We start from the raw sequence: 13,177 nt of genomic DNA, 5'->3' as shown, positions 1-13,177 counted from the left end.
TATGTTAGAATTGTATTAAAAAATAACTATTTTTAATGTGTTTTCTTTACCTTATTAAATTTACCTTACCTTATGTGGGAGCGGGGCGCAGGTTGTTTGAATATTATAAAAAGGCATCGCGACTCAAAAAAGGTTGGGAAACACTGCTGTGGTGCTTGAGTTATGATAGTAACTTCTGTTAAAACTGCAATTTCTATTTTCTAAATTTCTATTTGGAAATCACTTTTCCTTTAACCTGCAAGTTTTGTTATTGAAAATAAATAATTATATGCGACCTGATTGTGACAGAAAGTGCACAAAAAAATTAGTTTCTGCAAAGAACCATGGGATAAAATAATGTAAATGGTGATTTGTAGACCTGCAACGGCCAAATAATTTGTCTGGCTGGTAAAAAGCTTTTGTACCTAAACAGTGAAAGAATTTTACGTCCAAATAAAAAATTTCGAAACATTTATGGAGTCCTGTTATTAAAATATCCAATATGCCTTGTATTATTAATTATGTTCGACATTATTTCATCACAGATTTTAAGATTCGCCTTAAAGGCTACCATTGTACAAACAGCTCGGTTAAAAAGAAATTATGATAATTCAAAAATATTTTTAAAATATCTCTATCCAAAAAATAATCTTTACTTACACACGTGGTAGATTTGTAAAAAATCCTCCATTATTTTGGTGGTAACACTGATCAGAGTACGCTCTGCGAATGAGACATCGTTTTTATTACTTGCAAACGAGTGTATTTATAATAATAACTATACAGTAATAAAATTACAAATCTCCTCTTGCGAACGTTCACAACCAGTACACAGAGTATTAACAAATGTACAAACTGCCTGGTCACAGTTTCAACCCTCACACTAGGAGTACCAACAAATATACAAAATCGTGGACGCACCTCTCTTACTACATTCAGCATTAAAAAACATTCCTTTAAAGTCCAGAGGACCGTAGACGTATGCAAGAATCGCAGACCTCCTTAGGCCCTTTCCACACGAGACACTTCCATGCCTGACGAGCAGTATCCCGGACACTTTCACTCGGCAGAAACAGTGCCGGTTTAGAAAAAGTAGAAAAACAGGTAGAAACGTGTAAATTTGTTTGAAATGTCCATCACAAAAGTGACTCGTGTGAAAAAACCATATTCGTACTTGTATAGGAAGAGGAACTAGTTTGAAAAGAGCACCTAAGGTTTCCAGTTCCTTCGAAACACCGGTTTCTTACAGATTCAGCTCTGCCATCTCGCGGTCGCCACTTGGAAACCAACCAACTTTGCGTTAGGGCGAGTTCACATGTAACGAACCAGCATAAACAAACATATGTATAACGAATATAAATGAAGACAGATGAACGTGAACAAGTAGAAATGAGCGATTGGGGAGCATTTTGTAGGTATTCGTTCGTGTTCCAACCGACATTCACTTACCTGTCGCGTTTACACCATACGAACATAACCTAATACGTTGCTTTGAGGTACATCTGCATTCGATCTTGGTCCCTCCAACGCTCTAACACATAATTGTTTCGGTGATTATGAAAGTGGTCTAAGTGAAAAAGCTAAAAAAAATTGAACTTATTTCTTATTTTGTATTACATCGATTACACAAACGCTGAAGTCTGAATATCACGAAACGGAGAAGAAATGACCACTTTCGGCATTGCATGGCGACCAGTGGCTCACTTCACATCGTTGGAATTTGTTCCGCGAACATTTCTACAATATTTCGTGAACATGGTCTAGATGGGAGCCTATGGCGTGGCTTTACCCTGAACCACGTTCACCAAATATTGTAGAAATACTAGCGAAAGAAATTTTAATCATGTGAAGTGAGCTACTGGCCGCTGTGCACATGTTTTGGAGCTTTTGATTGGTTTAATTGTTTGTTATTTTTTATGGTTTTTTGCACCTCACCATGCTCATTGGATGTACTTCTATTTTCCTTGCGTAATAAACACGTTATTATTGTTAGTTTTAATTTTTCTCTAACTCGTTTTGGTGTAATAAAGACGTATAATTATTATTCGTTCATGTTGGTTCGTTACATCACCTCGGTATAGCGGAAATCTGCGACGAAACGCTACTTTGAGACCGTAATTGCGCGATCGAACTGTAATTTGCAATATGGAACTGTACTTTCGAATTTTTGAATTTTGAAAATATTCACACGGATAAATGGATGTCGGTAACTTATGTAAATCGAATCGCAGTGAGCAACGGTCAGGCTCGGGCACAAATTAAGTGAAATATAAAGTAGAAAATAATATTCGAGGTAATGGATTATTTAAGTTTTAAAAATAACTAAAAAAAAAGTAAGGTTATTTTGCGTCGAGACCAAATATATCATTTCAACATAATTCTTTATTTCACTTGACTGTTTTAAGTAAAATAAGAAACGATCTTGAGTTTGAAAAACTGTTTTGAGTGTATCTAAAATAAAAGTGAAATATTCTAATTGCAAACTAATAATTATATATTAAAATTTAAGAGCGTCTGGTCTGAGGATTATTTTGATTTGAAACATTTCGATGGAAAGGCAGTGGCATCAGAAATTATTTAAAATTTAGAAGATTATTTCAGGCGACGCTTATTCAAATACAAAATAAAATAAAAAATCATTTGATTAGTAACTAAATAATTAAGCAATTCAGAGGAAAACCATTTAGCTATCCAAATAAAATAACGCACGAGTATTTGAAAATAATTTTCAGCTAAATAAAATTATATATAATTTGAATAATCATTTCTAAAATATTTCACTCAAACAATGCCCAAGTCCGCCAAACATATACAGGGTGTTCAACAACAGACAGTAGAAAACGAAATGAGTGATTCTGTGTGACAAGCTAAAATCAAAATCAAAAGTATGGGAATTACAATGGAGGCTTCGTTTTTTAGTTATTAATGTTTAAAAATTCGGGTCAGAAGCGCCTGAAGCCCGGCAATTCCGAGCACAGTAAAGCCGAGTGCTTAAATACTTGCAACTAAAAAACGAAACCTCCACCACAATTTTCTTACTCTCGATTTTCATCTTCTTTTGTCACATAGAATCACTCACTTAATTTTCTACTACCTGTTGCTGAGCACCCTGCATCTACATACTAGTTAGGACTATAAGCGTCGATTTAAATATCCTCGATAATAGAGGCCATCAAATATAGTCGACACTGCAGCACATTATACAGAAACACTAGATGGTTATCGACCATACTCAAAGCCTCCACCAAAAGTTAATGTTAGTCCACATGATCGTTCGTCAAATGCAGATCCACATTTAAGGCGGATTCTCACATACCAGTTCCGTGGCTGTTTGTGTTGGTGTCAGCAACTGGCGCGGACAAGTGTCAACTGCTGCATTCCGAAAGAGGCAAACGATCTTTTATACTACTGACACTGACGGCACTGGACCGTCGCGGAACTGACACGTGTGAACCCGCCTTTACACGGCCCGCTCGCGCTCGCGCGTGATCAGTCGGTTCTAATAATATCGATCAGTCATAGCACAGATTCCCCGGGTACCGGAAGTCGCCCAGCGTCCCGTAGAGGCCCGCTACATCCTCTGCACACGCGCGGGACCGTAATTACGCGATCATTTTCCTCGGTCAACAGCCTTGTAAATCTTCCGCCCGGTGCCCCGTGAAGGACGCCGCCGCTCTCAGCGCGGGAAAAACGGGAGAAAAAAGACACTGGGAGGATAATTCCTTGGGCAAATGGCGTTGTAAATCCCGCTGGTGCGCCGCAGCGCCGTTTCTGCCCGAACGGTTCTCCGGTCCGACCCAGGAAGTCGCGCGTTATCTTCATCAATGAACTCTACGAACATCTCCCGATGCGTTCGCGTATTGGTGCTCATCGGTGTTAATGAATACTGGGACAGAGGTTGGCTGTTGGGCACGTGACGATATCGAGATGGGTACGTCAGGCGCCGATTTGCGCTGCTCAGAACAACCAGGGGACCATTTATTTTTTGCATAGGATTCGAGAGAATTGTTCCTGTTTGTTGGAAGTTGCTGATGGCGTGCAAGGCTGGTATATGGATGACTGATTTTCATTGTGATATCGAAGGTCACTTGTGGTGCTTTGTGAGCAGTCGTTTGAGTTAGGGAGCACTGGGTTTTTGGTTGAGTCTCGGTTAAGGCGAAACCACACATTCGGGATTTGGCGAAGTGGACCGAAGATACTGAATGTCCATTGTTTTGTATGGGGAGGCCTACTTAACTCGACAATGTTCATTGTATTCATGGTTATTGATGTGAAAATGTGGTTTTAGAGGAAATTGTTCTTTTGGCACAGAAGGTGGGAGGTTTACGGCTAACAAAGTATTTTTTTTTGTGAATTTAGAACAGTCGAACGATATCTAATAATATTACGTTTAAACGGACCTGGACTCGAAGGAAACTGTTTTAATTATGAAATCAATGAAATATTTTTTAACAACCATTCAAATGTTTCTATCGCGACTGGGGTGGTGTTTTGAGAGAGTAATGAATCGCACTTGCAGACTTTTGCACACGAAGTTCTAATTTTTAAAAGGTATGTGTCTAATGAAAAGGTATATTTTGAATCTGTTGCTCCTTTAGCCATGACGAATTATCACTTTTCAACTTACATCACGATCCTTATGGCAACCTAACCCAGTTCTAGCCATTTGGGAGCCCGGGCTCCATGACGTTGGCGTGCCACGCATAGAGACAACTGTACTAGTGCGCGGTGCAGCCTCATACCCGTACGATAGGCTTGAATGACTGGGATTCTTAGGTGCCCCGGTGATCGCTGCCACTGGGGCTCCTAAGAGGGCCAGTTATTTCAGCTTAGGTGTCCGAGCCTGCACCGCACGCTACTTACACTCTTACAGTTTTCCCTATCCGTGACGCGCTCACGTTATCATTATGGTAAACATCATGGAGCCCGGGCTCCCAAATGGCTCGAGCTGACCTTCCCTGACCTAACCTCCCACGTGTCCTCCTTACTGCAAATTGAAAAATTCTGAAGAAAGAAAACTTCCTCTCCATAAACGACATTAGAACCAAAGATCACATTTGTCTTGCATTAACTACTCAATATACAAAACTATACCACATTCAAATCAAACCATGTAACCTTGAAGACACCATCACGGGCTGTTTTCTAAAACCAGGTACCTGAAGTAAAGCGATTCTTCTCATACATACCGTATTCCTATGCTCCACTTTCCCCTAACGACACAATTTAGCATAAAGATCCTCAAGTGCACGGTGCTCCTTTCCTCCTGAACATCAAACGAACCATGCAAATGGTCCCTTACTTGCTTGGACCAGCTCGAATCCTCGCCACCCAAGAGCACAACTTCCAACCAAACAGATCCTTAACCCTCCCCTCGCCCCCACAACAAAATTCATCGTCCGGAAACGCATCAAGCTTCACCCATCAAAAACAAATATCACGATCAGCAAACAGTATTATAAATCCCTTCTTCCTCGTCGCCAACGTTCGAGATCTCGGAGTGGGACAGCGCCAGCTTCACGTACCCCCTGTCCTTCTCCCTGGTCCCGTTCTTGCCCCCGGGCGGTGGTTTATCCTCCGGGGGGCTGGCGCTCGTCGGCTCGCAGATCTCCGCGTAGATCTCCTCTGGCTTCAGTGGTGGGGTCGGGGGCAGCGGTGTCAGGCTGTCCCTAACCTTGGAATATGGCGGGTCCAGGTCCTGCTGCGACTGAACTTCCAGCACACTGGTCGAAACCGATCGCTGCACCTGCTGCCTCGACGAGGGCGAAGCCTGCAGCAGATTGGTGTCCGACTCTAGGCTGGCGTATCTCTCGGACCTCATGCCGATCTCCGGGCGAACCGCGAACGTGAAGGAGGCCGACTTCTTGGCTGGGTTCCTGCTCCTGCCACCCTGGGCTATCCTCGAGATCCTGTCGAGGAAGCTGTGGTTGTTGTTGCTGCTCGTCCGACTGTTGCTACGGTCCCTGATGGTCGTCCTCTTGATGTGCTCCAGGCCCTCCTTCAGGCTCTGGAGGATTGGCTTCGCGTCCGCCTTGGACTTGATCTCCTTCAAGTGGAGCTCCTTCGTTTGGCCCCCGCTGGCCGGCGGTTTAGGGGGCGCCACGCGCGGCTCCGTTGCTCTCTGGTCCAGAGCTCTTCTGTAATAGGAATGGAGATGAAAGGTCGATGGGTGAATGCGACAGGTTCACGTCGTAGCGAAATGGAAGCTTTCGTGGTTCAGATGGGGAATGATGACGGTGAATTGATTGCCTGTCGATTTGCATGATTGGAGGAGTGGTCACTGTGTCTGTAAGGGCCTCTGTCGTCAAGGGTGGAGGAGTGGATCCATCCACAATGACCAGTGAAGTGGAAGTGCTATTATACAGTGTAAATTTTAACGCGAAGCTTACTATTATTACACCGTGACAATGTGCTATAAGTGTGAGAGAATTCTCTGCATTGTAATCGCATGGCTGGGTGAATGAACTGTGTGGTATCAATGAATGCTGACCAGCTGGTGTGAAAAAAGAGAGGTTAGGTCGACTGCATAGTAGTATGTAGCGTGTGAAACCTTGAAGATTGCAATATGCATGGTAATTCAGACTTTAGGCAATTTCAGAAAGTCAGAGAGCCCTAGGATCAGGACCAGAGTGTCACAGAGAGATTCATTGTCAGTATTAGGACTTACGATTATACTCCTTATTTTAGATAAAAAGATATTTATTAAGAACATTAAAAGGAACCCCATTCTTTCGTACCACGTGTCCTTCAACCAAACATTCCCCCACAATGTTAACTGTAGGAACTTAGAACTAACTCCTGCGCAAAGTGTCCACGAACAGGATGAATATAACCTAGCCACGTACACCTAAACTTGGACTTCAACTAGGGAACTACACTACATATGCAACTATTTTAATTATCTCTTGGTGCATCCTCCTTATAAGGCTGCTTTTTACCTGCAAGCTGAGAGTAACCGTTGCATCTTCGGTGACGCCAGTAATCGTGCTTCAGAAGGGCAACCCAGCCGCGCCCTCTTCACTCGAGGCGCTGTGGGCCCTGTGGCTACCAACTCCAGGAGTTCTGGGACAGTGGAGTTTGGCAGGGGCCTCTCTGGTAGCAGCGGCACCGCGCAACCTAGAACTATGGGACCCCTCGTCGCCCCCTCCAGTTGCATCAGGCCGCTATAATCTCGTGGCAATGGTATTGGCAATGGTCCAGCGACTAACCGTACCTGTCGATCGAATTTAGACCCAACTAGAGTTGGTCAGTGTTTGGAGCCGTGAGCTTCTTGACCAGGATGGGCGTGAATTTTTGCGGGGTCGGGTTCCATAATTGCGCGGGGCCAAAAACAGTGCATTTATATTGTACTCTTAAATTTTATAATAATAAATATATATGGATAGAGCCCCGCAAAGGCGACAATAAATTCCTTTTCATCGAATTCGGTAGCATTTTAAAAAACAGGATTTTCTCGCAAACTGTTCAGTACTTCGACCTACGAAAAATGTAGGAAAGGGGTCGCTGAAAGTGATTTGAAAAAATTTACCCTCAGAGGGAGGTCCCTTCTGGCGAGCTGATGGACTCTGTACAACACGGCGTCGCTTCCCGTGTCGAGGCTTCCGCTCTGGCAGGTAGCGTAGAACTCTCCTCTCGCTGAAAGTGGCGCGAATAGTTCGTGCCCGTGGGAATCCAGGCACTGGGCGTACTGGTCTCGTTCCGACGACCTTGAACTCTTGCCCTCGGGAGCGCCACTGACGACACCGGAAATGCCGCTGGAAACTGGCGCCCTCCGCGTGTCCTGGAAAACCGCGGCGAGCCGCAGCACTTCCCCCGCGCGGACGGTCGTCTTTGTGTAGTGGGCCCTCAGGTTGCCGTTTTCTGCGACAGAAAATTGTGGGTTGCTGTGCAATGATCTTCGATCGAGTGGAGTGAAGCATCATCTAAAAGGAATTGTGCATCCGCATGTGGAAAGAGGATTAAAAATGTGTGACTAAGTACATGTTTGATGGTGTGTTGTGTTCGAGATAGGCTGGGAACTTAATTGGTATGTACTTTATAGATGCAGCGACTGGGACACTTTTCTTTCAATGTAATAAAATATTTGGATCGTTGGTTGTGTAAGTAGTAGTGCCTATGTCGTGTTACATAATATAAATTTCTTCAAGTTACTATTATAAAAATTTGTAAAGAAATTTTGTGAGAATCGTTATTAAAAATTCTTATCTAATTTCCATCGCTTCTGTTAATTAGTTATTAATACCTTAATTCAAATTGTAACCTTACAATTTTTTTTTGAGAAGTAGCATTAAATCTTTCTAACTTTTTTTTAACTGTCCACCATTTTAGATGTGGAGCAAATGCATATATATGTTGAAATATCCTTGTGGCTGGAAATGTGGTTTTAGTTTAAGAAATTATGAATGTTGAAACTTTCCGAGTCAGTAGGTTTACTTTAAATCTCAAAATTTATGAAATTTAATGAATTGCTATAAGAAATACGAGTACAGTTGCAGTTTCTTGTAAGGAACCTCTTTTTAAGTAGTACAACTGCGAATTAAGGGAGACCACGACGCTGGGGACCGAAAAAATGTTTTCTAACACTCCTTTTCGACAATAGGACACGATTTTAATAACAGTATTTTATTAATATATTTAAAGTACATATTTCAAATAATATTTGTGAGAATTTGTATGAATGAATTTGTTTAAATATGGAAAATATGAGGCTTTCTGTCTGACACTGTACGTTCAGACCTGCAGACTGTGTTTACAGTTTCTCTGGTCCAAATGATGTGAAATAAGAAGGATTGGAATCTTCGATTTTTGAAAATATTAATTAATTGAAGAATGACAAGCTTTTGAAGGAAAAACGTGACAATATCGCAAGGAATGGGCAACTTTTTAAGCTTTCCTCAAGAAGTATTAGAGAAACAAAAAATCCTTATATGTAAACTATATAATAATATAGATAATTTCTGAGCACTCCTAAGTAGTCAAGCTTAAACACATCGATTGCGACGAAAATGGTTGGGTGAGAAAAATATTTAGCCTCAGCTATGACTTCGAATTTCGCCTTGATATTTAGGAAACGATTCTGAGATCATCAAAATTTAAGAAAATGTATAAAACTCGGTTTTCTGAAACCAATCACCGTCACACTGACGTTCTAAGGTTTTGAAGCTTCTATGGACTGACTTGCTGAACAGATAGCTGTAAATTAGGCAATGCTATCGACAACAATCAGTACATCTTTATTCTTGAATTTAGCCTTCACAAAACGATAAAAATTCACCCAGATTTTTTCAAGATGCCTGTAGTTCCTGGTGCCTACGAACCCCAGTTCCCAATATATATCGAGATCTCCCTAACCCACTATATCTCAAACTCCCAATGCGACAAAATAGTTAAGAGGTACCTAGTTCTCCATAGTGCACATTACTTGGGACAGGCCAAGTACACAATCACGTGACACTACAGTTAAGAACGAGGCTACTACCCAGTGGCGGATTTAACAGGTGGCCCATGAGGAATTGGCACTTGGGCCTCTGCCGAGAAGGGCCCCACCTTCCAAAACAAATTATGATTTTAACCAAACCCTACATGTCTATGTTTCCCATAATTTTCATACCACACACGCGTAAAATTTGTAATTCTGTTGTATATACAGGGTGTCCCAGAACGTTTGCCACCTTTCTCCTTAAATCCACCACTGCTACTCTCCATGGAAGTTCTTCGTCACGCGACCATAATTACACGGTAGAATAATGGCACTTTTTTTACTAAACATTCAGCTTGCTAAGCAACAAAAGCTTTAAAAAGTTTAGAAGCAGCTGGGGTTCTAGTGGTGCGTGTCAGTTGGTACACCACCGACGCCCGATCACGCGACACCGCCTGGAGAGATGGAGGCGCTGCAGGGTTGCCCGTGGAAATCCCCATTCGCGCGCGCGACCATAATCGTTATGCTACGATAATGGCATAACGCCCGTGCGTATCGTAAGTCCCCCGACGGCTTTCACCGGGCCGCGTGCCTATTACGTTACGTGCCCCTCGCCTACGTTGCAACGCGCGGGCAAACGCGCCGCGGAGTCGCGTTTAACCGACACATCGACATTCGTGTCACGGCCAGTCGCTGCACCCAAGGGAACAATCCGAACCGCGGGGCCCGTGCGTGAGTGCACGCGTGTCCATGCGCACGCACGGGCCCGAACGCATTGTCACGTCCTAGGCGAGTGACGTACAACGATCCCGCCTTCGACACGGTTTCACGCTCGTGTGCCGCCTCGGAGACAGCTTCCCGTGGGATCTATCGGGGGAACGATCGTGTCTCGCGGCGGAGATAGGATCGGGAGAGAAAAAGGGGCGTTGAGGAACCACGTGGAATTCGAACCTGGGCTTCCTTTCGAGGAGACAAGGAGCGAGAGGGAGGGGGCAGGATGTTGGGATCATGATGTGATTGTGGATTAGTCGCTGTTGTGGGCTGTGGAAGGTTTTGCTTGGAAATGGTTGTGTGTTTCACCAAAATGGAGATTACATTGAGTGAGAATGAAGGAATGAGATTTGGGGTCGTGCATAGGCACTTGGGACTTCAGTAAAGTGACCAGACGTCCCGCATTGTGCGGGATAGTCCCGCATTTCAGCCCTTTGTCCCGCTTTGAAAAGTGCCCCGCAAAGTGGCATAAAGTTACCGTTTCCTCTACTTTTTTGTTGTTAATTTCGTTTCAATGTACCACTTTATAATCACAAGTATGTATTTTTAAATGTATTGTAAATGCTTTAATAAACTACGGAAAAGATCTCCTCACGGATCTGTTAATACTTTTTTTTTGACTTGCTTGCTTGCTTGTCCCGCATTTGAACAGAAAATATCTAGTCACTTTAGACTTGAGGCATTGAGAGAAAAAAAAGGACTACCAGCATTGAAAAAATAATAATTTTTCCTATTTTATATGATTAGTAGAGACTATTGGAATACATTATTGCTGCCAACTCAATTTCCGTACTCTGAATTTTTATTCCTAGCTTTAAACATTTATAGTCCAACTTGCAATATTTTATTTCAAATTTCATTTTAAAAAATGTCAACAATGAAAAGACCATTTTGCGTAATTTGGCAACTTTAGCTGCCTAATTTTGCCTGTAGGGACAAGCCTGGCATGCCCACAGCTATGCACGTGATTTGGTCACACACAAATACCACAGCCAAGCAATATTTTTTCAGTGTTGCACTAGTTTTCCCTAACAATGAATCATTAGTAGGTAACTGTTGGACGCTAATTCTAACAATATTTGATCTATTTCTAAAGTAAAGAAAATTTAGGACCATTTTGTCATTTACATAGATTTGCTTTATTATTTACTTATCGTTAGAATCACTTTGATAATTTACTTAGCTCTGATAACTCAAGTTCCAAAAAAAGAAGCCACCTTCCAAAATTACTATAGGACTTCTTGCACACAATTTCTGTCAACAATAATGTATTGTTTGCAAAGGAATTGTGCAATTGACCGGCATAGTATAGCTGACCAAACTCACCCATTTTTGAGTGTGTCAGCGTGTAAGCTCTCAGAGGTTTAGCGAGCAGAAACGCTGGGACACCGGCGCGAACCAAGGCTCCTACTCTTCTGTACACCCTGGCACTTCCAGTACCACTGTTGTTCGAGACAACGGAGAACCAGCCTGCAACAAACATTCATTGATTGTTAGGTGGAACCAAGTGAAATAAAAGACTGTATTATTTCTTATGCTAGGTGCTCGCCTAATCTTTACTCACAATCAGCGAATTTAATACTGCACCCTCATTTTCTCAATAATTAATACTATATTTAGAGTAAGGAACAGTAGTCTGACTCTTTCTGGGAAAAAAGTTGTGGTCCGAAAAAGTACATGCTATACCTTCATGCTTACAACCTGACAATTGCAATCGTCATGAAATCGTAAGGGTGTGTATGCATGTGTAGAAGTCACCCCTTAGCAATACCAAATGAGTAGTCAAAAATTAGCTTTTAACTAGTCTGCAAGGCGCCTTAAAATGTACATTTAGCGAGTTCAGAAACTCTTATCAAACAATATTCATTTTATAGTCACTATTTTATCACATGCACAACATATGCGCCCAGGTATGGCGGACTGAGTCTAGAATATTGGTTACTAGGAGACAAAGGGGACCCACCCACAACTATAAGGCTATCATTTAATTTTCATAAGAAATAAATAAGATTTTCAAAACATACGTAAGTGGCAAAAAAGTACCATTTGAATTGTTGTGAAATAAATGTATATTTTTTAGTAATTACAGTGTACATATATTGCACATATTACTGACAGTATACATACAGTAGATACTAACAAGGAAATGCACGCAAGTGTCCCCCTCCGATTGTGATGAAACTTCGTACGTTTGTGGAGGAAGCAAAAATAAGAGACTCGTATTTAAGGTGCCATTTTTTTGTTATTATCTACGTAAATTTGAATCAGTTGTAAAATAAAGTTGTAAAAAACTTTTTATTATAAACAAAGTGTAGGTATTTTGGCCACTTTGTTAGCACAGTGTTAATAGTACGTAAAAAACCATGAAACTTTCAGCTTTGAAGTTTTCATGTATCTCCTCTGGTTTTCGAGATAGCACTGTAGAAACTTTGAGAGATTCACCCCCTTATGAAAAGATACGTGTCTCTTATTTTTTCCTCCTTAACAAATGTACGAAGTTTCATCACAATCGGAAGGGGACACGTATAATTAACTAACCCAGACCTTTTCAAATTATTTTTTTTAACTTTAAATAAATAGAGGATATTTTTAAATAGTTTGCTTGTACTGAAGATTTTACACATTAATACAGCGTAAATTTTAGTTGCATCGAGTAATAATATTTTCAAGCCTACTAAAAGGCCATTAACATTTTTAACATATTATATGTTTATAAGAAATCCAGTACACCTGCCATCCAAAAGACCCAGTTATCTCAGTCGGTTGGCAGGGCAATTTTCGCTTTCACGTGGCAGGAAGTACACGTGAGCTGCGGCATCTACGCCAGGAGTAATTCCGCGGCACGTTTCGTCGTATGGCGGTTCATTAACGTGCTCTCGGCTCATTCTGAAGCGAACGCGACAAACGTTACCGTTCCACCGTGGAAACGTAAATCGGGCGTCCCGGCTCTCCGACGAAAAACCGCCGTTTCATAAGCTCACGTACGCGCAACCATTACAGCAACCCTCC

The 13,177-nt window shown here is 41.9% G+C and overlaps 1 protein-coding gene across 1 annotated transcript in view; it reads right to left on the bottom strand.

The window, feature by feature from the left end:
- Positions 1-719: 719 nt before the first annotated feature.
- The window catches only part of LOC143375666 (uncharacterized), a 94,367-nt gene continuing 81,909 nt past the window's right edge, over positions 720-13,177 (bottom strand). The window contains exons 3-6 of the mRNA XM_076825019.1: positions 11,495-11,638; positions 7,508-7,839; positions 6,918-7,192; positions 720-6,116 (exon numbers count right to left, since the gene is read on the bottom strand). Of these exons, the coding sequence (XP_076681134.1) occupies positions 5,423-6,116; positions 6,918-7,192; positions 7,508-7,839; positions 11,495-11,638 (1,445 nt within the window). The 3' untranslated portion in view covers positions 720-5,422. The remainder of the gene's footprint in view (positions 6,117-6,917; positions 7,193-7,507; positions 7,840-11,494; positions 11,639-13,177) is intronic.

The sequence above is a fragment of the Andrena cerasifolii genome, chromosome 13 (assembly GCF_050908995.1).
Source record: "Andrena cerasifolii isolate SP2316 chromosome 13, iyAndCera1_principal, whole genome shotgun sequence".
Classification (NCBI taxonomy): domain Eukaryota; kingdom Metazoa; phylum Arthropoda; class Insecta; order Hymenoptera; family Andrenidae; genus Andrena; species Andrena cerasifolii.
This window is presented reverse-complemented; position numbering and strand designations above follow the sequence as displayed.